Source organism: Protopterus annectens, chromosome 14.part0 (genome assembly GCF_019279795.1).
Source record: "Protopterus annectens isolate FY-2018-M chromosome 14.part0, PAN1.0, whole genome shotgun sequence".
NCBI lineage: Eukaryota > Metazoa > Chordata > Ceratodontiformes > Protopteridae > Protopterus > Protopterus annectens.
Genome location: NC_056748.1, coordinates 495,850,165 through 495,876,966, shown reverse-complemented (window position 1 = coordinate 495,876,966; position 26,802 = coordinate 495,850,165). Strand labels below are relative to the sequence as shown.

At 43.7% G+C, this 26,802-nt stretch overlaps 1 protein-coding gene across 4 annotated transcripts in view; it reads right to left on the bottom strand.

Annotated features, from left to right (window-relative positions):
* Window positions 1–26,802, bottom strand: part of PPRC1 (PPARG related coactivator 1) — a 310,188-nt gene that overhangs the window by 61,378 nt on the left and 222,008 nt on the right. For all 4 annotated transcript variants that reach the window (XM_044056258.1, XM_044056255.1, XM_044056256.1 and 1 more), the window contains one exon: window positions 15,113–15,234. In XM_044056258.1, the coding sequence (XP_043912193.1) occupies window positions 15,113–15,234 (122 nt within the window). The remainder of the gene's footprint in view (window positions 1–15,112; window positions 15,235–26,802) is intronic.

Genomic DNA, 26,802 nt, shown 5'->3' with positions numbered 1-26,802 from the left:
TAACAACTTAAAGGTACCGAGATTCCCTCAACCTTACCACACACGCACAAAAATTCACTAAATAACCTTATAATATAAAAGTACCCAGAAAAAATACAAGAAAAATATCTTAATCTTATCTTAGGTGCTCGAGCTCGACCCAGTGATGCGAACGCTGCAGCGGCAAACTAGATCTGAGGTAAAGGCAGAGGGGGATTTGTGGGTATTAGGTGATCTCGAGCTTCTTCTCGATGCAGAGCTTGCAAGCGGCCGACACGGAGCCGAGGATCGGCTCCGAACCCATGTGTAAGAACAAACAGCGAGATTGAACTCTCTCACATCTGTAGTTTCTGGTTGCTTGAGAGTTCCTATTAAAAATATGCTGGACTAACACTGTACCCTATACTATTTGTTTAGTTTGACTTGTTCTCAGGTTGGGGAGAGAGGGAATTTCTTCCTATATTTCTTTTTAAAACTGTAAAATTCTAAAAAACGTAAGGTATGTTTCTGCTGGGGGATAGAATGTGAAACAAGAAAATTGTACTGTTATTTCTTTGATTTTTTTTGCCTGTTGCTTAAGTTCCGGTTGACAGTTTTGACTGTACATGTTTTAAATCCTGGAGTTTTCCCCTTTTCCTGAAGAGTTTTAAAAAGCTCTGCAGCTGCACTGCTAAATAAGACCTTGTTGCCTAGAGGGCCATCCATGAGCTTAGCTTTGATATCATCAGGTAAGGGTTGCAATTTAAGTCACGAATACCTTCTCAGGATATACCCTGTAGCTGAAGCCTCCACACTGTATCATAACTGCATTTTATGGAGTGCCTAGTAACCTGGGAGCAAGAATTAAGAATGCTGGAAAGCTTGGCTTTGTTGGGAGAATCTGGAAGCTCTGGCAGGAGTTTCAACTGCATCTGCCAAAAGAGCCAGGGAATATTTGGCTTTGAGTCTGATAATTCATTGCCAAGGTTGCAGACGTACATTCTTTTTTCCCCAGCCTCTCCACAACCCTGCTTTCCTCATCAGAGGGAAGCAGGGTGGTGGAGGGTAAACGTCTAGAAGCTTTATCTGCTGCCACTGATATAGTAGCTTGCTTAGCCAAGGGTACCTTCAAAAGGAACTTGGCATCCTTAGGCACCTTGTAAAATCTGTCAGGTGTTTAGGGACTGCAGGATGGGACTCTAGGTACTTGGACACTGCAGTGAAGGCATCCAAGAAGGCCAGTAGGACTGGAGGGATGACTGAAGGATTAGGGAATTCCATCTGTAGGAGATCACAGAACCTCTTCTGAATCTCAAACTTGGCAGCAATCCCACTTGACATCCATCTTCAAAATGGTCTCTCCAAAGAAAAAAATCCTCCCCAGGGGAATCCGTACCATTAGATTCCTCCTTTGGAGAACCATAACCAAAGGAGAGGCAATTTGAGTAGAAAAGGCAAAAGATTCATCCTCTGATGAATCTTCCTCTTCAGAAGAGACATCCTCTGCAGGCCTCTTCGAAGGGATAGAAGGAGAAAGGGCCTGTGTCGGAAGAGAAGGGGCTGACATCTGGCAGAGGGTTACGAAGGCATTAGAGAGGCCTTGGGTACAGGTCTGCCAGTCAGGCGTTTCATCAGAAGCCTGGTCCTGAGGAGCTGGGGAAATAGGTTTAGTTTCTTCTTTGGAGGTTCAGCAGCCAGGCGATGAAAGGAAAAAGGGCCCGTTGTCAGACACCATTCTATGACATACGTAAGAACATGCTCATGTACCACAATCTGCATCACATCATGAGGGCCTTTAGAGATAACCAGCCGTGGCCCATCCCCCCAGCACCTGGGTCATATGACCTGCGAATCCCTCTGGGATGTGCCTACAGATTCCTTGGCTTCCACTGAGGTATCCAAAGGCGGCTCTGCCAATTCCAAGCTCTGGGCCTTCATCAGCCTAGGGAGGGGTGCCAGGAGTAGAGGGATCAGCTGTAGAGTCAGGCCAAGGCTTCTTGGCCTTCTTGCATTGCGACTCTTCTGAAGTGTCTGATGTTGGTTCCATGTCTCGAGCTAAGCACTTAAGATGCTGATTCTCCAAATATAACCTAAGGGATGCTAGGCAGCTATGGAGGGTTTTACAGGTTCATAGGTTGGTACTAGGCTATCAGCCCTAGGGCCTATACAAGCCTAGACATAATTCCCTGGCTATTTCTTCCCACACTATTTACTTCCCTGAACCCCTGTCTAGCAGGGCGACTGACGTGACCCCTGGGGTGAATTCCCTTTCTCTCATCCAATCAAGGTTCCTTTTGAAGAAGGCCAAAGAGGCACTCTGCTTGACATGTATGGGCAATCTATTCCAGAGTCTGGGGAGTCTCTGGGTCAGGAACCTATCCCTCCAGCATGTTTGGTTTATTGTGATGTCAAGGTTTAGATCCCTGGAGTGTGTGCCTCTGAGGGATTGGGATTTCTTTAAGTGTAGCATGTCCAACAGCTCTGGGTTTGACATGGCCTTGTATGTTAAGCAGAGATCGCCTCTGAGAAGACAATATGCGACAGAGTATAGCTGGAGTTTAAGGTGGTCAGCGTAGGGCATCTGCTTTAGGCCTGTGATTCTTTTAGTGAGGTATTTCTGCGGCCTTGCCAGTTGTTGCAGATGCCTTGAGAGGTACATACCAAATGGGGCGTTTTATTCTATAATGGGTCTAATGAGGGATGAGTACAGTGGGACAATGACCTCCTTTTTTCTGGATGAAAAGCCCTTAGTGATGAGGTGTGCCACATAGGATTTCCTGACTGTTGTGGCGATGTGGTTATCGAAGATGAGACCACTGTCCACCTGTGTCCCCAAGTCTCTTATCACACTTTCGGTGTTTAGTGTACTGCCACCTATATGGTAACTCACAGATGCATGTTTTTTCCCAAAGGGGATAACTATACATTTCTTGGCAATGAGCTTGAGCCCATGGCTCTGGCACCAAGCATCTGTTTCTGTAAGGCCCTTTTGTAGAGTATCCACATCATTTGGGGATTCAATAATGGCTCCCACTTTGCAGTCATCTGCAAACTTGGTTAGCCAGAGTTCCTTAGTGTTGGCATGTTCTTCAAAGTAGATGCCAAACAAGAGCGGTCCCAGGACTAAACCCTGAGGTACTCCACTTGTCTGGAGCTGGATTTGGAGTCTGCTACTTTTACAGTGTGGGTTCTATCAGTAAGCCAGTTAGCAACCCATTGGGTGACATAGGGATTAATGCCCAGCTTAGTAAGTTTATGTATGATTTCAGAGTGGGGGATGGTGTCAAAGGCATTGGCAAGGTCTAGATAGGCTGTGTGGACTACCTTACCCTTGTCCATGGCTCTGGAGACTGATTCGAAGAAGTCAATCAGGTTCAGGAGACAAGATCTGCCCTTCACGAACCCAAATTGGGTGGGGTCGTGTTTGAAGGTTGCCAATGTCTGTTTACAAGTTCCATGACAATACGCTCCATGGCCTTGCAGATGAGGCTCGTCAGACTGATGGGATGGTAGTTTCTGGGATCCAGGGTGGATCCCCCCCCTTGTGGAGTGGGATAACTGTAGCTCTACGCCACTCAGTGGGCAGAAAATCTGAGGTGAGGCGATGATTAAACATGACACTTAGGTGAGGTGCCAGTTCATATTGCAGTTCATGTAGTACACAGCCCGGGATGTCATCTGGTCCCATGGATGCTGTATTCTTAGCTTTGGAGAGTGCGTTTACCTGTGCCCATTATTACCGGAATTTAGCAATCTTCCGGTATTGAAATGGGCCATTTAGGGGGTGAGAGGGGGGTGAAGTTGGCACTGAATCGATCTGCCAGGATATTGGCAATATCCTTGGGATCAGTATACTTAATGCCATTCTGTTTTAGCTCAGAGCAGATCTGAACATTGCCATTTAGATTATTTACATAGTTATAGAATGCCTTGTGGATGTCTTTGGAATCTTTGGCAATTTTATTTTCGTAACTAGCTTTGGAGGATTTTATGAGGGATCTCAGTTTCTTACATAGACTGGTAAGGGAGTTTTTTGCATCCTGGGATTTTCCTCTTTTCTGCAACAGTTTCTTCCTTTTGTTGTAAAGTTTGTTTATGGCAGGGGACCACCAGATTGGCTTTTTTTTTTTTTGGATGAGAGCATCTTGGTTCTATTTGGGATGGCACGATTCATGCATGAGTGGATGTGCTCTTACAGTGCCTTAGTGTAGGATTCAGCAGTTGAACCTTCAGTTCCCGTCGGCATGGGTGTCATGAAGTTTGTCACTTCTGACTTGAGTAGCATGAAGTTGGCTTTGGAGAAGTTTTTTTATGGAGGTTTCCTTACTGGGAGGGGTGGGGGGTGGGGTGGGGGTGGGATGTGGATGTTAAGGGTGATTAGCTTAATGTCAGACCTGAGTAACAAGGGGGTGACCATAGGTGTGGAGCATCGATTTCCCATGTTGGTAATGATCAGGTCTAGGATACTGGAGAGCCCCAGGTGGGACTATGGATTAGTTGATCCAGGGCGTTGGAATTTATGAATTCCAAAAACCGTTGGGCAAAGGTGTTGGTACACGAGTAGTTTTCCCAGTTAATGGCAGGGTAGTTAAAAATCACCCAGTATTAGCGTGTTTGGTTCTATCTTAATATTTTCCAGTATGTTTAGAAAGGTGTAGTGAGAATCTTTGGGTATGGTGGGGGATCTGTAGCAAGCTAAAATTTGGACTGCAGTCTTACCTAGTGTTAGTTGCACCTGGAGTACTTCAGACGCATTGTGTTGGACAACTAGCTTGGTGGTGTGAATATCCTTGGTGAATACTAACACTCCTCCACCTTTAGTGTTTCGGTCCTGGTTTGGTGGCCGAAAAGTGTGGTAAGAGTTGTAGCCTGGTATTGCAGGGGTGCTCTCTGGAGCCTTGAACCAGGTCTCCGTTACTGCACAGATATCGATGTTCCCCATTTTTAGGAGTGCCTCGAGAGAGAGTGCATTTTGAGGTTTAGACTTCTAGCATTGAGTAGCATTACCTTCAGATTTTGCATGCTTGTACCTGTTATGGTGGTGGTTTTGTCCTTTGAACTTTGCCTAAAAAAGGCACTATAGGGGTGGTAAGAGCCTTAGCCAGTAACCTGAATCCCAAGGGCGACAGGTGCAGACCATCTCTGGCAAAGCACTGTGGTCTGTCAATCATGTCGTCCCAGGCAGACAGATACTGGATCCCCTTTGAATGACACCAGAAGCTTAGCCAATTGTTGAAGTCAATCATTTTGTCCTTGTATTGTGGTATCATTCTAGGCGAAGGCAGGATGCTACTCAGGGCTAGGGTCATACCTGCCAGGGCCACATGATCCGGAGGAGGTCTCTTTTCATGTAGTCCAGGGAGGTATGTCTCAAGTCATTCACTCCAACATGGACAATGACAGTCATATCTGTACTTGTTGTGGAGTGATGCTGCGTTATGTAGCGGATCCTGGCACTGACAGGCAGCCGACTAATTTTCTCCTTGTTCAACCTGGTGAGAGGGACATCAGTGTGCCGGACTATACAGTCACCTATGACTGAAGTGTTGGGTACATTGTCTTGCCTTAGGGGCTTGTTGCTGGGTGGCACACTGGTGTTGGAACTATGTGACACTTTGGTTGTGATTAGCGTTTGTTTGCGTTTCAGCTTGAGGTCCTTGTTGCTTGGGCAGGTTACAGTTAAGGGCCTCTGCATATGTGGATTTAGTGTTGCTATATGTGGGTGTTGGTGGTGTGGGTTTAGAAGGGCTATGTATTTCTTGAGGTGTAATGTGGGTGTTGACCTTCTCCTCTTGACTGTCTAGCACAATCTTGGGTGGACAGATTCACCAGGTGGACAAGAGTAATCACTGGAAGCTGACCCTTGGGCATGCCTTGTTTGGTGCTTTTTTTTTGTAAAGTACAGGAGCTGTTTTCCCTTACCTTAGCAAGGTACTTTGCAATTATAGGCTGTTTAGTGCCTACTATTAATTTCTCCTCATTAACAAGGAGAGTCGAGTGCTTGTATCATTTTAAGGCTTCCTAGTGCTTTCCAGCAGGTATTAGAGAAAGTGCTAGTCACAGGGATGCTTAAAGGTAACATGAAAAAAAAATGCACACTGCAATGTGCACTAGAGAAGTTGGATGTGAAAATAGGTAACTTAAGTTTTACCTGTTTAAAAAGTTAAGGTTTAGTGGAAAGTTACTATTTTTAAAACGGCAAGATGGATTGAAAGGGGTGGTCACTTTTGTATTCTGGTACTATGGAATACTGTAGGATGGCCAATACATTTAAATAGTTGAAGAGGAGGGATTTCAAAAATGAAGATTTTGTGATTACTCACACAAGCCAGTGAAAGTAGAGAGGAAATGAGATATATGCTCAGATTAACATAAGAGGCAGGCAACTAGAAAGGCAGTGGTATTTAACAAGACAACTGTAACTGGGTGGGAGGGCAGGAAAAAAAATTCTGCCAGACTCAGAAGAGAGAGCTGTGGTCTCTTTTGAAGTTTTAATATGCTGTTAAAGCAGAGTGCAAGTAAAACACAAGGTAAAGAAAACAAACCACAGTACTCAAAATATAGAAAGGCAATAAAGTAATACAAAATACAAAAAATAAAAGCAAACTAACCTTTCCTTCACAGCAAAGGAACAAAGGCCTTACAGACACTGGAGGACATGTGACTGTGGTCTGGGCCTAAGCAAAATAAGCAAAGCTCGTAGGAGTCTACGTGGAAGCTGTCTTCCACACTGACATTTGCCCTTCCTAGCTGACATATACTCAAGAAAAAAACAGTAGCCAAAAGGAAAAGAAAAAAACTCTACAGGGTATCCATGCGAAGCACAAAAGCAAGTTTTCTGGCGAGCGATGACTGGAGCTGGCAGTTGGACAGGCAGCAGAAAAGGTCTGAGGTAGGTACATGCTGACATCTGCTTTATACCATATGTCTGTTTATGGCCAATGTACACTAAGTGATGTGCGATGTCACATGTACCTTGCAGTGACTTTTAGACTGGTATACTGGCTGGACGTTCAAGTCAGCCGGAGGTGAGTCCCTCATGTTACAAATACTGCAGCATATGAATACAAGGACATAATGAATGTGATAAACAATTGAAATTGCTATTTACAGACTGAGCCATTCACTGAAATGCACTGTCTGCGCAAAGCTAGTGTGTGTAGTGGCACTAATACAAGGAGTTCACACAATGCAGTTGCAAAAGGATCACCACCACATCATTCAAGCTCTCCTAAAACATTCCCCAAACATACACATATTGAAAGTATTAAACACAGCAAAAGAACACTGGCCAACTAAAATAAATTTACAAGAAAATACATTTGTTTGTATTTGAATGAATAAATCAACAAGGCAGACCAGGATAGACTCAGTCCTGCTCCATTATATCCTCAAGTGTGAATTCAGTAGTGTTCACGACCTCAGATGTGTTCCAGGTCTCCATACAACACACATGTATGAAAAACAGCAGTTATGTACTTACTGTAATGCTGGATCCTTTTACTTATGCCAGCCCGATATGGCTGAAGGATCCTAAGCAGAGTGTGAATCAGAACTGGCAAAACTAGTGCTCCAGCCCTTTTAAACCATCTTTCCATAATGCATTATTGTGTGAAGCTACCTCAGAGTGTCAAGAAACAAAGGCGAGTTTATTTTCTATATTGGCAGAAATAATTTGAAATGTCCTTCTGGTCCTATATAATAGCAATATAGAGGAGAGGAGGAAGGATGGTTGTTGTATTAAACACGTGGATGAAAGGATCCAGCATCAGTTTGAATAAATACTGTATCCTATTCATCCCGTCCATCTGATCTAATTAAATACGTCATAATACTCTGTTACTAGATACTTGGGTGGAATTGGGACAGAAGACCTTTGCTGGATAGTTGCTCCAAAGGAAGCCCTAGACCTAGAGTTAGCACCTAATTTGTAATACTTAGCAAATGGTGTTTAATGCAGACCATGTAGCTGTTGTACAAATCTAATAAAATAATAGTAGTAGAAGCCAAAAGGAGAAGAAGTGAACAAGGAGATATTGGAACTCCTTGTTCACTTCTCCTTTTGGCTTCTACTACTATTATTTTATTGGTAACTATCGTGGAAGTTGTCCGCTGGATTAATAATTTGTTGTACAAATCTCACAACAGAGCAATTTTTAAGAGGACTATAAAGTGGTAACAGTTCTAGTCATGGAATGGGTCTTGGGTTAATGTGACGAGGGGTGATTATGAGCTGAGCAAACATTTGATATACAATCAAAAAGCCATTTAAAAATATTTAGACACTCATGAACCAAGCTTACTGGATGAAAATTAAACTAAGATGTGCATCTTTCTTAAACAATTTAGTTCTGTGCAGGCAGAACCTCAGTTGCTCATGTACATTGAAGGTATGTAAAGTATATTTGCCTTTATGGGAAGGGACAGGGAAAAAAGAATACTTGCAATGCACAAGCTGGTTTATGATTGCATTGGAAGCCACCATGAGACAAATCTGGTATTAGTATGCAGACAACTGTCCTTGTTGGAAACCAAGAAGGGAAAGAGGACAGAGCATGTAACTCATTCTTGGTGGCCACTACAAGTACCGGAAAAGTGATGTTTTCTAGGAAAGAAATTTCACGTGTGCCCAAGATGCTGGTTCAGACGGTGCCTTAATTAAAGCTTCAAGCACAAAGTTGAAATCCAATGGAGGAACTGCTTCGCTAACAAGAGGACAAAAGAAAAATACCCCAAGAGAAAGGCTTTACAGAGTTTCAGAGTAGCTAAGGAATGGGCTTTACAACCAGACTGGAAATCTGAGTTAGCCACTAAATGTTCCTTAATAGTAGAAAAAATGGAACCAGAATTAAACATACTTGTTTGGTACAGTAAAATGTCTGGAACAGAAGCCATGAGAAGGTCTATGTTTTGTGCTGAATTCCAAAATTCAAAACTTTTTCCAATTACCAAGGTAAAATTTACAAATGGGTTCCTTCTGGGATGCGGACAAACTGATTACATCGCTGGTGAAATTTAGGTCATTGATTATTGCTGGAAGTGGACAAACCAAGCAGATAGTCTGAGTTTTTGCAGATCCAAGTTGGGATTCCCAGATTTAGCAGATCTTGCCTGGGATCCAAAATCCAGGGGTGTTTAAGGATTACGTTCTTTATTTACATTTGTTGACCAGGAGTGTCCAACTAAACGTAGGTCAATTTTCAGCGGAGGCCCGGGGATAAAAGCTTCACAGTTAAAATAAACAGACAGTAGTTACATTGGATTACATAGCGATTAACAATTTAACACAGCAATTACTTACAACATATTTACAGATGAAGAACATAGTATACCAGTAGATAACTAGAATCTTTATCTGTGAAGTACATAACAGACATTAACAAATGTTACAATAAGAAGTTCCTGCTGTACAATACATACTAGGCTTATGAGCATCTGATCTTGTTATAATCAAGGTAGTTAGTGGAGTGGAAAAAAAGGTAGTGGTTGGATGGGGTGAGTGATATTAGAGTGGGAGTTGCAAGGGCATAGCCAGCATGTTTTGAGGTGCGCTTTTAGTAAAGTTCTGAAGTGGGTGCATGATGGTATGGAGGTAATTGTGGGTGGGAGGGAGTTCCATAATTTGGCTATGGTGCAAGAGAATAGTGCTTCACCAGCAGAGTTAACAGGAGAAACCAATTTGCCTGGGCTAGTACAGGGCAATGCAGACTATGGTGGCTTTTTATCTGACCATTTTCAGCAAAAACATGGAAATCAGAGGCAAAAAGGGGCTATGTATAAAACAGCCCAGGAGGCCATCGTTAGACTAGAGCATATATCGCAAACTGTCCCTCCAGGGAAATCATGGCAAAGAAAAACACTGCACCATATGTTGAATGAGGAAGCAGAGAGATCGCAGCAAGGTTGGCCTGATTAACTAAATATCTGATGTGCTACTGCTGGATTCAGACCCTACTATGAAGGCATATTCAGATACAGTAGAATCTGATGGCAAGGTAAATGACATTTCCTGTGAATTTCCATTGCTATTAGAAACTGGTGAGAAAATCGCCCATTACTACATGCTCATGGCTTCCTGACAAAGGGCATCATTTGGGTCCTTCCAGTTTGGTGATGTACCAAACTACTGTCATGTTAGTCAGTTTGGATAAATCAACCTTGGAGTCAGAAAGTACTGTAGCTCCTGCAACGAAAGGACTGTCTGCATTGGAACAATCAGTGATGTGAAGGTTGACCTTGAGAACTCTAACCCCTGGACAATCCTCCCCTTGTAACCCCCCCCCCCCAGGTGGAAGTGCAGGGGGGAAGTCAGCCATCATCACAACTGTTCCTTGCAAATTACCATAATGGGGAAGGAAAGCTACTGTGAAACTCAAGGCCAGTGAGCCATTAGAAGATACTGAAGTATTCTCAAAAAAAAAAAAAAAAAAAAAAAAAAAAAAAAAAGAAAGAAAAAAAGAGCAAACTGCACCTAAAGAATGAAGGAGCCCATCAACCCAAAAACCTAAACAACTAAACGTGTTGATGAATGATCAAAGTAGAGGATGAGATGGATGGAATCAAGTGTTTGAACCATGGCCAAGAAGAGGGACACTATGCAGCTGTGTGTCTTGCAATTTAAATGAAGAGCTGTAGTTGGTTGAAGGAAGGATTTCTTGTCATTTATGGATATACAAAGAACAGAGAGCTGGTGGAAGTAGCTACTAGCCTTAATCAAGGATTTGGGGCAACTATGAGCTAAACACCCAAATATGGGACTACTCAAATCCCTTGAAGCTAGAGTAGTGTGGCTACAACAGCTGTGTACTTGAACATGAGGAGGGATGGGGAAGGGAGACTGTAGTAAGAACATGTTGCAGGGGACCTGAACTGAAAGTGACTGGCTCACAGGGAAGATCAGATGTCTCCGGAAGGCTCCAGCTATTTTGATGCTCTGAAGGACACTTGTCTAACAAGTGCATTCAATCTTTTGTCTCAGAAGGAAAAATGTACTGCACTGACTATCCTGAACTGGGGCCTCTATGTAGTTATTTAGATGGCTGAGGGCCACAACTGTGCAGATGTCCTTGTTTTTCTTCAGAATCAAAACAATTCTTGAATAAAACCCTGACCATGTCTGACCTAGTGGGAATTAATGAATGTGTCTTTTTTGAATAATATTGATTTCTTCTAGCTGCCTTTTTGGTGGAAGGTACATCCAGAAGCAGCCTTATCTGGGAATGGCACTAGGAAAAGGAAATTGCATACCCTCTGGATATTATCCTCGTATCACATATCCTGAATGATTGTCATCTACACAGGACGAGAGAAATAAATGTGGCTCGAATGCTACCACAGGGGAGCAGTCTAGCAAGCCCTTCAGGGACAAGGAGGTCGCATGTTTGAGACAGGTCCATGGAATCCTTGGTTCTGTGTACCAACTTGCCTTCTGTGTCTGCATTAGTGGACAAGACGACCTCTGCCACGGCTGCCCATCAGAAATGGATTCAAAAGGATTGTTGACTTTTCTGAACCACAGATTTTGGTCCCCTTTTGGTTCCTGCTGTACAATCTTTGGTTTAGAGGGGATCTTGAATCGGGCTCCTACAACGGAAAGCATCTGCCCATCTTGCAGCCACTTCTGTATCTTCTCCTCCAAATAAGGACCAAACAAGGATGATTAAACACAGAGGAGATTTGCAAAGAATGCTTTAAGTTGTCTGCAAAGCCAGGCTTGATGCCTCATAGTAATGCCTGCTCCTTCAAATGCATTACGTGTTGGCCTCAGAGAGGTTCATAATATTTATCATAACCAGAGCAGTCTACAACAGTTTTCCAGAATACAATCTGGGTGGTCTTTCAAAGAGACTAGTGGCTGCTGCAACAACTCTCTTCTCTGGCATAGTTCAAGGCCCTAAGTGTGTATATCCCTGAAGCATATGCCTGCTTGCCTATCTGTCCATGGCCCTAGATTCCTTACTAGGCAAGTGAAGGGTACCGGTATCCTCAGTCAGCTCTCTTATTAGCTGCTGTCACAACAGAATCTACCATAAGGCTCTTGGTCCAAAACAGGGATACTGACTCATGTCCAGCTCCTGCCACGACCTTCTAATGGTTAAATCACTGAGGTGGCCCACAGGAGGGATCAGCTAAGTAGAGGGGGATGAAGCACAGTTCTCGTGAAGAGCCTCCTAGTCCTGAGAGGGTGGATCAGTGAGCCATGATGCCTTCTGCCACATCAATTTGAGAACTGCATTGAAATTAACCTTTGGTGTCTGAAGTGAGAGACTGACAGGAGTCTGTATCAGATAAGTACTAGGCTAACTGTCCTTGTGGGCCATTTTAAGCATAGCCAATTTCCCTTTCATGAGAATCAAACCTTGTGGCTGTGATGTAAACACTAGCCATTATGCTACCCCCTTCTTTCAAACCATGCACTGTCTTGCAAGGTATATACTTTAACCATTAAGGCAACTATCTCCTCTTGCAAGTCCTCTTGTAATGGTGGGGAAGGATCAGACTCCTCAGATATCATTCAGCATGTACACAGTACTATTGACACTAGACCTTTGGCTCAGATCCATGGATGGATGGTGAGAGAGCAAAAAAGACAGAGGAAGTCACTGGGCAGAGCCAGCAACAAGGAAGCCTGTGCATCCATTCTAGCTGGAGAAGAAAATATCGTCCCCATTACCTGAAAAACCTTGGTTGGATTTTAGAAGCTTGCCTCAGTAACTGGGTTTACCTTTCCAGAACACGTAAGCAAAACCAAACAGGGGATCTCTAAGGCAGAGAAGGTGGAAGGTCAAGGATGGGACTGGTGCTGAGCTTTAAAACGCTGATGTCTCATACACCCAAAAGGGGGCCAGGCGAGACTGCTCTAAAGATAGCACCAAAGGCATGGCATTGGGACAAAGGTCGAGAGAAAAGTGTTCAAAAGGTCTCTGGGTCAAGCACACTGGATCAAAACTCTCAGGAACCAAATCAGGGATGCCAGTCAGTTTAAAGGTGACAGATTTCAGGGGCAGAGTTAACCCCAGCTCCATTGGTGCCAAAGTGTACTGGGGCAGGAGCTAAGATAGGAGATGCAATACTAACCCTATATACCCCGTGATGGAGGTGAACAGGAGAATGCCCATCTCTGAATCTTCAAAAATGCCTGTATCACGCAATCCAAATCAACTTCAATTTCTTTGCCGAAGGAAGACTCCGCAATCTGCATATGTTGGAAATGACCATCTGCAGCAGCATGGACAGAACTGAAGCTGGCTAACTTGTCAGCACTGAAGCAGATGCAGACACAATTCTAGGCACCTTTGGAGACTAGGACAGCTCCAAATCCTCAGTCCTTGCCTTATGGGGCTCTCGGTCTTTGCCTACCTTTTTCTGAAGCTTTCCTGGGTTGCTGTCCTCAAGAGTCATGAGGCAATAGCCCTTTGATAATTAGTTTGTACCTTTTTTCAGAAAGGGTATGGAGCCTAAAGTATTTATATAAACATATTACTAAAAGATATCCCAGCCCTAAGCACACTACATAACAAATTATGGATGTCTTTGGTGGCACTGGCCTTCTGGTACTTTCTAAAACTCATCCATATCTGTATAAAGAAAGAACACACAAATTAATGTAGAAATCTTAACATTGGACTACTAGTTAGAATTCTCAAACAGTGTTATACACCCACCTATTACCAAAGATTATCTACGAACACGATGGAAAAAAAATAACTGAGCTTCTTTTCAACAAGAAAAGGGGTGGTGATGGCAGTCCAAAGCTTGAGCAATGCCAAGGAAACAAGCAAAGGAACTTGGTGGAAGCATTTTCCTTAAGCAAGTCAAGAACTATGAGACTAAAAAATAAGTTTTAATAATAACAGAACTGAACAGCATAAAAGCAAAATATACAACTATGAGATGCAGCCCTAGCTTGCAAGTGGCAATGATCAGCATTCAAACACTATGTCAGCAAATAAAATCTGTGGTAGCTTCACACGCTAATGCACTGTGGAAAAACAAAATTTAAGAGCTCAAGGGTGGAGCACTAGTTTTGCTGGCTCAGGTCAGATGAGAGACTAAATTCCGTTAGATGGATTGGACAGACTGGGATTAATAGATCAGCCATTTCAAAGACTGCATGGTCTTCCTTTTCCTCCAACTTTTTAAACACCTGGTTTGTTCGTGTCCAAAAACAACTACAAATCCCAACTAGAAGAGGAGAGGCCATAAGAGACTACAATTAATCACCTTAACCCACAAAGTGCTGTGCATTCCAAAAGAGCAGCAGTGAAGGAGACACCAAAAATGCTATCATGCCTGAACAGAGAATGGATCATGGAGATTATGAAACCATTCTTGCATAAAAGACAGCATTGCTAAGACGGTCTCTAAAATATACTCTAGTTCCAACAAAAAAGATGAATGGATACTGCATAGAATGCAATTATCAAACTGCCAGGAAAACAGACTGGCATATGAGGAAAGAAGCAGACAGCTAGAAAGAAAATATAAATGGTGAGGAAGAGAAAACAGAAATTGCTGTCACAAGAAAAAGGTAAAGTTAAGGGGGAAAGATCATAATGACAGCAGCTGGAAAAAAAATACTCAGACCTAAGAAGATATTACTTCACAGCGAGCTGTTCAGCTATTGGACAATGTTTGAGAAGTAGGACAATAAAGGTCAAAGGGGTTAAAAGAAACCCGAGGCAGAGAAGGAACTGGAGGGACAGTCACAATGAGAGGATGCATCCGGTCTTCTGTAAAAACATTCATATGAATGTAACTGAGACGCATAAAAAAAACACTAACACCAAAAATATTCAGTGAAATATGTAAACTTTTTTGATGTGGCTGAAGTGTGTACATAACAGCCAGCCCAGATCTGAATAAGTGAGAGACCTTGCAAGTTAAGATTGACAGCAAACTGAACATGAGCTATGACCATGTGCATGCAAGAACGTCACTGACAATGGCATGGGTCAAAAAAAATCTAAAGCTTCCTTAGAACAGTGTTACAAAAAATGTGGCACAGTAAATCTGAGCAGAAGCGACATTTATTTGACTAGCTGAGCAAGTGTTACCTTAACTGGCACTACATTCAAAACACTTAAATTCTGGTGTACAACTCAAGTTACTCTTTTGAAAGGGAGCTGAAATATTTTATGCAACATATGCTTACCTCTCTTCTCGAAAATGGAGAGTACATTCTTCAATTTCTCCAAAAACTGAGAAACGTTCTTTCAGCTCAGCTCTAGTCATACCATTGTGGATTTTACCGATGTATATGACTCTTCGCTCTTCCTGCACAGAAAATCAAAAGCTGTTACAGCAGCTCCTACAGAACTTGTACCACAATGATCACTTACAATGTAAACAGCTTTTCAGATTAACTGTGGAAAAACAGCTAAGACCAGACCAAAAACATACGATAGAAACTTACAAAATTCTGTGGGACAGATAATTTGAAGTCGGAAAGAGAACTACATTAGTGCTATTCAAAGGAGCAGCTAAACTTATTTATTTTTCAGGCTTACAGTCTCTAGCAAGAGCACATAGCGCCTGTAAGAAACCAAGATACATCAAGGTGAACTAATGCTGTGATCACTGCAGACACCTGAAAAAGGCAGTTAAGATAACCTAAAATCCTTAATCTATTACATATGAGAAATTACTGCTCTACTTACAAATGTGTAGAAGGAACAGCCTGTATAAGGGGAACCTACAAAGTCAATTGGATTCACACTGAGTGGTTAAAAGCAAAAATGTATAAATTAGATTAAAAACATGCAGTACTTCGTTCTTTGAAAAAGGGACAAGCTAGTCTTATAAAGAATACAAAGGCCGCATAGGCAGTTGCTATAAAGCAGAAGTGTAGTGTAAACAAGGTTACAGCTAGTTTGTTTTACACAAGTCTACAGATTGCCCAGTTCCATGGTGCAGAGTTAAAGCCTCAACTAACACTCTACTAGTGCTGTCTCAACTAGCAGCCCAAGTACTGATGAAACTAGTAATAAATTTGGACTGAGTTGCAAATACCTGCTCCCCCCATCCTGAAATGCATGGCTCTGCCATTCTACATTCACAAGATCGTCCACCTCAGGGACGGGACTGTAGGCCCTGCATCTGCATGCAAGTCACTTGCTGGGGTGGGGTTGGGGACAGTTATCACCTCTGTTACTTGGATGAAGAACCCAACTAATTTTTAAACCTACCAATGGCTAATGAAGTGGCCAATGTAATTGGGGAGCGGGTGTGTGCATAAAAGGCTCGAGTCTAATAAGGAAGAGGATAACAGCAGACTAGCACAAAAGGTGAAAACATGCAGAAAAATGAAGTATAAATATCAGGCCAGGCACCAATTTAGGTAGTGGTGTAATGATAGACTGACATGATTTAGGAAAAAAGAAAACATCCTGTGGGCCAAGAAATGAATACAACTTAAACTAAAAAAACAGCAGTTTGTTGCATGTTACCAGCAGTCTCAGTGAGCCCCTGCACCCAGGCCTGACAGTACTTCTAAGGCTCATAGGTTTTTGAAGAATCAAGCAACATGCCCATAAAACCTAAATGTCATTCCTGAAAATGCTTCAGCCTACGGTATTAAAACATTCATTCAATAAAAGTACATTTCTTTCATTTTGAGGTCACCTCCTGAGCTCCAGTTTTTGAATTCCACTAGCCCCTCTGCAATGGCACTCACCACACTATTCTTTGAAATCCTATTTTGTCAAGTCTGTCCCCTATTGCTAGAAATAGCTCAATCTGTGGAGTAGTAAAGCCCCTCCCACAGAGCAAGGTCACATGGTCCACAAAGGACCAGGAGTGGCTTTTCTGCCGGGGGCAAGCTCAAAATAGGCTTTAAATGAGTTTGCATTCAACAAACAGGACCACACCCTTTCACTACACTTCTGGAGAACCATGTTGATAGCAGACTGCACAAAGTAGATAACACAACCCCTTCCCTAGACACAGTTTACCACACGGTGGAATTTTCTCCATGTATTCAGGTTAGTACATACAATATCCTAATATGTATTTGGTCTGCTACAGATATCTTATGCCCACATCAGAAGCCACTCAAACACCACAACTAAATCACCTTAGTTGGCACCTCTCAATCTGAAACAGTAGTATGTTAACCTTGAAGCTATTCTTGTAGCAGAGCTCCTCCCATCTAATCACACACAGCAATCTCAGCTAGCTTAAGAAACCTTCTCCAATGCTTGCACCAACGAGATCATGCTTTTGGACTCTACCCACTATCTGTCACCAGAGGGTGAAGGACAAACTGACCACTAACCATACAGCTTTGCTAGACAACTTTACACCTGCATGAATGCCAAAGAATGGCTCTGCTCCCACAAAGAATGCAGCTGCAGCACCAGTCATTGTGCCCTTACTATTGCTCTTGAAAGTAAACATCTTTAACCAACAGAATCTATACTGTCTGCACCTAAAGAAAGCATGCCACTTCACCAGGACAGCATCAGTGCCAGACACTAGACACTTAATATTTAAAAGTCAAGGGATAATCTACACTGTGAGGTCAAGGTTAGAGGAGGCTAAAACCCTTATCTAGTACTGCTGCCACCTCTAGGTGCCCAAAATGGACACCCTCCACAAACTTAGCTGTCCATACAGTCCATGAAAACAGGAATGGTGACAAGATGCACCTTTGTGAAGCCAGACAAGCAACAGACTGCTTCAACAATACCAAGAATAATCACAAACTGCACTTACAGTGGGACAGGAGTGCATTAAGGCCCCAATACATTGTTGGATATCAGCAGTGAGCATCAGATCAAGCAGATAAAAACCCTCACCAACCTGTAAAAACTTCACGAACTTGTATTTCCTGATTCAACCAGACCCACTCATGACCCTTCGCACAACCACACAAAGTTAAGTAACCACATGAGTCTAGTTTCACTGTACAAACACTTTCCAGTGTGTTAACGCAAACAAAAATTGACTTACTTTACCATCCTTGCCTATAACTTAATTATATAATGCCACGTTAAATGCGCATATATACAGTGAATTCAGTTGCAGCACATCTGAAGCCAGGAGCTCCTATGCAGTGCCTTCCACCATCTGATCATGAGAGGCGACAGTGCCAGTGAAGAAAAATTATCAACTGTATTCCGAAAGAGCTTCACTGCACATCACTCAGCCTCAAATCACAAACCATCTTGCTACACTGTCTGGCTACAAAAAAAAAAAAAAAAAAAAAAAAAAAAAAAAGGTTCTCATAACATCCATAATAGGTTCTCCAGTGCTTTACTTACCACAGAAATGTCAAACCTTCAGCATGACATTTTCAAGCAAACACAACTGACTTTTCCTGTCATTTTTGTTTATGCATCTGTTTAAACTATGTATCCCACTTCACATATCTCTTGCTGCTTGCACTCCTGCCTATTTTATACTACTGGAAGATGCAGTGGTGCAGCAGTTAGCTTTGTCACCTCACAGCTTAAGGACCTCTGGTTCAATTCTGGGCTCGGCTGCATTCTGTGCGTAGTCTGCATGTCCTCCCTGAGTTTGCATAGGTTTCCTCCAGGTGCTCTGCATTCCTCCCACACTCCAAAGACATGTGTCTTGAGTGTTTCTCCCCAGGCCTCTGCTGAAAATGGGTTCTATCCTAGTTGGACTTTCCCAGTAAATAAATTATAAAATAAATACTAGTCTGTTATAGGCTGCTGCAATAAAGTGTGCATGTGATGCCAACCAGTTATCTAAAATTCCAAATGCTTAATTAAGAGAAGCTACTAACTTATAAAATAGTTCACAGCTTACCTCCTCTCTTACACACATGTATATATGTTGCAGTCTACAAAACCTCAGTTAGCACTTTATGTGAGCAAGACATCCAGTTGCCAGGCTGAGCTCTGACTGTAGGATTTCCGAGCAGTTTGTACAAGGAGTACATCCTCCATCTAGCACATAAAAACACAATCCTGGAAAATATCTGTCAGCACTGTATAATCAAGTCAATATGCTGCCCTGAAGACCACCTATGTAAATAAAAAATTTGAGAGTCTTGAAGCCTGAACTCCAATAACCCAGCCACCAAGGATGCACAAGCCAGTGCATTTCTTTGTGCCTGTGCCAAGCCCAGATAAATGGGGAGGGTTGCGTCAGGAAGAGCATCTGGTGTAAAATTTTGCCAAATCATACATGCGGACAACAGTACAGATATACATACAGGATCAGTCGAGGGCCAGGTTAACGACAGCCACCAGTACTGTTGGCCAACAGGGTGCTGGCAGAAATTGGGCTACTGCTGGCCGAAGGAGGAGAAGAGGGGGAAGACATGCCCAAAGGCAGGTAAAGGCTAGGACTGTGGAAGTGAGGGTCGGAACTTTGAATGTTGGCAGTATGAGTGGTATAGGGAGAGAGCTAGCTGATATAATGGACAGAAGGAAGGTTGGTATATTATGTGTGTGCAAGAGACCAGATGGAAGGGGAGCAAGGCTAGATGTAGCGGAGGCTGGTTCACATTGTTTTATCATGGTGTGGATGGGAGGAGAAATGGCGTAGGGGTTATCCTGAAGAAACAGTATGCTAAGAGTGTTTTGGAGGTGAAAAAGAGTGTCGGATAGAGTGATGTTTATGAAGTTGGAAATTGATGGTGTAATGATGAAGGCCGTTAGCGCATATGCTCCACAAGTTGGGTGTGCGATGGATGAGAAATAAAAATTTTGGAGCGAGTTGGATGAAGTGATGACGACTGTACCCAAGGGAGAGAGTGGTGATTGGAAAAGATTTCAATAGGCATGTTGGTGAAGGGAACAGAGGGGATGAGGAAGTGACAGATAAGTATGGTGTTAACCAAATGAATGGAGACGGTAGTGGATTTTGCGAAAAGGATGGACATGGCTGTGGTGAATACATATTTTAACAAGAGGGAGGAGCATAGGGTGACATACAAGAGTGGAAGAAGATGCACACAGGTGGATTATATTTTATGTAGAAGGGCCAGCCTGAAGGAGATTGGAGACTATAAAGTGGTGGCAGGGGAAAGTGTAGTTAGGCAGCATAGGATAGTGGTTTGTAGGATGACACTGGTGATCAAGAAGGAGGAGTGTGAGGGCAGCACCAGGGATCAAATGGTGGAAATTGAAAAAGGGTAATTGTGAGGTGGAGTTCAGGGAAGAGTTAAGACAGGCACTGGGTGGCAGTGAAGAGTTACCAAATAGCTGGGTAATTACAGCAGAGCTATAAAGGGAGATGGCTAGAAAGGTGCTTGGTGTGACATCTGGAAAGAGGAAGGAGACCTGGTGGTGGAATGAGGAAGTACAGGAGAGTATACAGAGAAAGAGGTTGGCGAAGAAGTGGGATTGTCAAAGAGAGGAAGTACACAGGAGTATAAGGAGATGAGGTGCATCGCAAAGAGAGGTGGCGAAGTCTAAGGATAAGGCGCATGAAGAGTTGTATGAAAGGTTTGACACTAAGGTGGGAGAAAAAGGACCTGTAACGAATGGCTAGACAGACGGACCGAGCTAGTAAAGATGTGCAGCAGGTTAGGGTGATAAAAGATAATGAGGGAAACGTACTCAAACGAGGAGTGTGGGTTAAGCAGATGGAAAAAGTAGTTTGAGGGGCTGATGAACGAAGAGAATGAGAGGGAGAGAAGGTTGGATGATATGCAGATAGTGAATCATGAAGTGCAGTGGATTAGCAACGAGGCAGTAAGGATAGCTATGAATAGGATGAAGAATGAAAGGCTGTTGGTCCAGATGACATACCTGTGGAAGCATGGAGGTGTTTAGATGAAACTGCAGTGAAGTTTTTAACTAGATTGTTTAATGAAATCTTGGAAAGTGAGATGATGCCTGACGAATGGAGAAAAAGTACTTTGGTACAGATTTTTAAAAAGAGGGTGATGTGCAGAGCTGTAGTAACTACAGAGGGATTAAACTGATCAGTCACAGCATAAAGTTATGGGAAAAGTAGTGGAAGCTAGGTTAAGAAGGGAGGTGATTATTAGTGATTAGCAGTATGGTTTATTACAGGAAACAGCACTACAGATGTGATGTTTGCTCTGAGAGTGTTGATGGAGAAGTACAGAGAAGGTCAGAAGGAGTTGCATTGCGTCTTTGTGGACTTGGAGAAAGCATATGACAGCATGCCTAGAGAGGAGTTGTGGTATTGTATGAAGAAGTAGGAGTCTCAAAGAAGTATGCAAGAGTGGTACAGGATATGTACGAGGGTAGTGTGTCAGCGGTGAGGTCTGCAGTGGAAGTGACGGATGCGTTTAAGGTGGAGGTGGGATTACATCAAGGATCAACTGAGCCCTTTCTTATTTGCAATGGTGATGGACAGGTTGACAGACGAGATTAGACAGGAGTCCCTGTGGACTATGATGTTTGCATATGACATTGTGATTTGTAGTGAGAGGAGGGAACAGGTGGAGGAGAGACTGTAGAGGTGGAGCTATGCTCTAGAGAGAAGAGGAATGAAGGTCAGCAGGACTAAGACAAAATATGTGTGTGTGAATGAGCGGGAGGATAGAGGAATAGTGAGGATGCAGGGAGTGGAGGTGGCAAAGGTGGATGAGTTTAAATACTTGGGATCAAAAGTTCAGAGTAATGGTGAGAGTGTGGAAGAGGTGAAGAAGAGAGTACAGGCAGGATGGATTGGGTGGAGAAGAGTGTCAGGAGTGATTTGTGACAGACTAGTACCAGTAAGAGTGAAAGGGAAGGTCTACAAGAGGGTAGGGAGACCAGCTATGTTACATGATCTGGAGACAGTGGCACTGAAAAAAAGGCAGGAGTCAGAGCCGGACATGGAAGAGTTAAAGATGTTAAGATTTGCACTGGGTGTGACGAGAGTGGACAGGATTAGGAATAAATATATTAGAGGGTCAGTCCAGGTTGGAAGGTTTGGAGACAAAGTCAGAGAGGCAAAATTACATTGGTTTGGACATGTGCTGAGGAGAGATGCAGAATACATTGGGGAAAAAGATGCGAAGGATGAAACTGCCAGGTGACCGGAAAAGAGGAAGGCCTAAGATAAGGTTTATGGATGTGGTGAGAGGGACATGCAGTTGCTTGGTGTGATAGAGCAAGATGCAGAGGAATGGAAAAAATGGAAACAGATGACCCACTGTGGTTATCCCTAAAGGGAGCAGCCGAAAGAAGAAGCCTGAACTGCAAGAAGAAAATTGCCATCAACCTGCACAGCCAAATCCCGACTCAATGTACTACTGCCCAGTAACTGAAAAAAAAGTTATGTCTTACAATAAGTTCCATCTGTGTTGTTCATTTTTCATTCAATCATTACTGATGGATTCAGAACAAAGCCTTGGTTCCGACTCGGCCGCTGTGCCATGCTCGAGTCAGCCAAAAAAGACTCATGCCAAGATTACCCACAGTGCCTCTCCCCATTAGCTCAGATCTAGTTTGCCCAAGGACGCAAAACCGGAGGCTTTTTCTGTTCAGAATACCCTAAACCAGGTAAAGGACTATATCCAAAAACCTCCAGGAGCCTACTTGAGGGGGATGATGACAGGGACATAATGAATGAAGATGAACAACACTGATGGAATGTTATGGTAAGACAACTTCTTTATCGGATGTTGTTAATCTTCATTCATTCCTTACCAATGGGACAGAGTCCCTAGATACCTAGTTTCCTGGGAGGCCCTATGGAAAATATTCTTGAGCACCACTTGAGCCAAAGGCAGCTCTCCCCGTGGAGACCAAATCCAATTTGTAATGATTAATAAAGGTATGTGGAGAGGCCCAGGTTGCTGCTGCACAAATATCATCCATGGTAGCTCTAGACTGAAAGGCCACCGTGGTTGCCATAGATCTGGTTGACTGTGCTATAATTATGTTTGGCAAAGGCAAATTACTATGCTGGTAGATAAAACATAGGGAATCTCAACCATTTACACAAGGTAATCTTGGAGAAGGACTCTTCTACTTTAGGCCCAGAATAAAAGATAAAGAGTTGGTCAGATTTCAAGGATTTTGTTCTGTCCAGGTAGAAGCGTAATTGTTGGTGTACATCCAAGTAAATGAAGACTGTACTCCCTCTTATTTGAAAATTATGGGAAGAACCCTGGCAAGTCGATTGTCTGGCTCATGATTAACACTGAAATTACTTTGGGCAGAAAGGAATGATTAGTCTGAAGTGATACTCTTGTCTTTGTGAAAGATTAAGTAGGGACATTTGACACACAAGGCCTGAAGTTCAGATATTCTTCGTGCTGAAGCAAAAGCCACCAGAAAAAGAGACTTCCAAGAGAACTTTTATGTAACAATTGGCTGCAGGTTCAAAAGGGGCTTTAGTTAGTGCCTGCAACATGAAGGTGAGATTCCAAGGTTGAATAGGTTCTTTAATGGGGGGCCTGATGTGAGGAAACCTCTTTCAGCAAGGTTTTGCAAAGACGATGAGAAATGAAGGAGGTATCCCTAATGCCATTGTGAAAATTGGAAATAGCAGCTAGGTGAACCCGAATCGTAGAAGCTGCTACTCCGGATTGTAATAAGCTGGACAGATAATGGGAGTACATCAGGGACTGAGGCTGAAAGAGGATCTATGTTATTATTATCAAGAGCCCATAAACCAAATTTCTTCCACTTGTCACGGTACAATTTTCTGGTGGAAGGCTTATGAGAAGCCAGAAGAACGTCGCAGACAGGGAAAGATTATTCTGCCTGGCAATTACTGGAAGTAGAGAAACCAAGCTGTCAGCTTGAGACTGGAAAGGTTCTGGTGGAGTAGCCCTTGAGGGTGTAACAATAATTCAGGAGTTGGATCCAGAATCTATGGTTTGCATACTATATGAGGCCCATAGGAAGTGAAACCAAACTTGTCAGGGCTAATAAGGAACAATGAGGATTACTTTGCTTCTCAGACTTGCTTTCTTCAAGAAATGCGGGATTCAAAGGCATCGGGGGGGGGGGGGTAGAGAGGTCCCATGGGCCAATCATGTGCGAGTGCGTCCCTCGGGAGTTCCCCCGAAGGGGGATTAGGGCAAAGTAGCTTCTACACTTGTGATTTTTGGGTGAGGCAAACAAGTTGCAGCAAGGCTGGCCCCAGCAATCGAATATCATCGACGCCACTGAAGGATAAGGGATCACTCGTGAGGTAGGCAAATACACCTGTTCAATTTGTCTGCAATCATGTTGGAATCCCTGGGAATGTGCATTGCTATTAGAAAGCAGTTGGAGGCCATCACCCATTGACAAATACTCATCGCTTCCAGGCACAGAGGATAGGATTTGGTTCCCTCTTGTTTGTTGATGTACAAACCAATGACATGTCTGTCTGAATAACAACAGTCCCTGCCAGAAGGGCGTGGTGGAATAGTTGCAAAGCTAGAAGCAATACCCTTAGTTCCAGGACACCGATATGCAAATCGGCCTCTGCTGATGACCAAGTGCTTTGGACCATCTGTCTCTGAAAATCTCCCCCCCACCTGGAAGTGCACGTGGTCACTGTGGCCTTGGGCTGAGAGGGCAAAAATGGTAGACTCCATAGAGATATGTCTGGCTGTATCCACCAAAGTCCTTCTTGCATAGAATAACGGGTGAGTTAACAATGACCACTGTGCAATGGAAGCCACTGAAGTATTATCATATGTAGTCTTGCTAGCAGAACTGTTATTGTTGAAGCCACTGACCCCAAGATTTGAAGGACTGCCCGAGCGGGCACCTTGTCGCGGGGAAGTATCACTCTGATCTGAGAAAAGTCTTTCCAATCTGTGATGAGGTAGGGAGACCGTGCTAGTGTCCAGCGCTACCCCTATGAATTCCAAGGACTGGGCTAGGGTCAGCTAACTTCTCCATATTTACAGAAATCCCCCAAACGCTGTGCCTGTGATAGAGTGTACTGTAGTGCCATTTTCAGTAGATGCTTGGTGGGAGCGGTGAGGAACCAAACATCCAAGTATGGAAACACCTGGAATGCCTGCAGTCTTAGGTGCGCTACTACCACTGCCATGCATTTTGTAAACACTCAGGAGGCTGTAGAGAGGCCAAAGGGCAGTGCGTGAAACAGGTAGTGATTGGCTCCCAGTCGGAAGCGGAGAATCTTCTGGATTGCTTGACCATCTTTATGTGGTAATACGCATCCCAAAGATCTATACAGCACATCCAACAGTCTTTTTCCAGGTATGGAAGAAACTGAACCATGACCATCTGGAATTTTGTCTGCATGACCAACTTGATTAAGATACTGAAGTCCAAAATTGGTCTCCAGTCCCTTGTATTTTTTGGCACTAAAAATAATCCTGAGTAGAACTCTGACTATCTGGTCTGGTGGGGCTATTTGGATGACTCTTCTGAAGCAGCTTTAGAACCTCTTGAGCTGCAGATTCCCTTTGATTGGGTGGAATGTTGGGAATAAGTTTCAGAGATTTGGGGTGAAGACTGAAGGGGATGCGATGACCTCTGGTAATAATCTGCTGCACCCAGGTGATATTTTGCCAGGTGTGTTGGTGCAACGAGAAACGTCCAGAATGCTTCCAGAGAAAAGCAATCAGGCTGCTCTTCAGGAGCGCTGGTAGGGCTAGCCAGAGAAAGAAACTCTTGAACCCTGACTGTGCGGACACCCCTTGCGCTGAAAGGGGTGTCTTCCGGAGGAGTTACCCCCTCTGACCTGTGGGGTATACTCACCACATGCGTCACGGAAAGGACCCTGGGACTTCTTGAGCCACATTTTCCCACTTCTCTGAGAAGTATCACTGGGGATTGGAAAAATGGGCACCTACAGCGGACAGGATCTTATTGTCCTGCTCACACCTGGTTAGTGTGTCTTTCACTTTGGATCCGAAAAGGGAAGAAGGTTCAACTGGAGCATCAAGGAAGGAAGCCTTGAAACGGTCCACGAACTCACAATGGTGCATAAAGGCGTGATGCCTCATGACAATGCCTCGACCTGCTGATCTATGCAGCCCATCAGTTGCATGGGAGACCAACCTCATGAACAAGAAAGAAACGGAGTCTAGGGTTGCGAGCTCAGAGACCACCTTATCCAGGAACTAGTCAGATAAAGCTCCTGCTAATGCTCCAGACAGTTCTGAGATGAGATCTCTCTGGAGCCTAGTGAAATGTGCCAGATAATTCAACGAATGAATGGTAAAGGTCGAACAGGCAAACATCCGCTTCCCTAGTCAGTCCAACACCCAGTACTGCTTGTTCGGGGGATGAACAGTGTGGCTCTACTTGGCAAGCTTGCTCTTTGTTGTTGCCGCCACGACCACCATAGCATCTACAGGAAATCCCTCAGACGTATAAGGACTATCTTTGGGGGGGGGGGTAAGAATTTATCCTGTCTCTGGGTGACAGGCTCAAGGGAGTTGTGCTTTTTCCAGGCTCACTGCATGAGGAGCTCATCAGCAGGCGGAGTCACCCAGGCGGTAGAGGACCAGGCACCGAAGTACTGCAAGAACACTGACTCCTCGGATGATGGGATTGTGAACTTACAGTCCCCGCTCAGTTTCAAAATTTCAGGGATCTCTCTGAAGGAGACATCTTCAGGAGGAGATTTCGGGAAACCTTCCCCTTTATCAGTCCATGTCTCCTGTGAGAGACTCTTCACGGGAGTCTAAGTGCTTCCTTTTGCACATTCTCTTCCTCAGAAATTCCTCGGTGGGAGGCTTCTGAAGAAAACTCTGGAGAGAGAGGAAGACTATGGAGAGAGGATGCCCTGTAGAAAGGCATCTTGCAACTCCCATACCCGGTGTCCTGGAGTGGCAGACTGTCAATTGAGGTATAGGAGGAATGTACATTTGGTGTTTCGATGCCTGTGAGGCCAGCTGAGTGCCCGCAGAGGGCACTACCCCTTACATCGCCTGGAAAGCAGGCATGTCTAAAGAGGGATGAGAGCAAGGAACTGAGAGGGACAAACTCA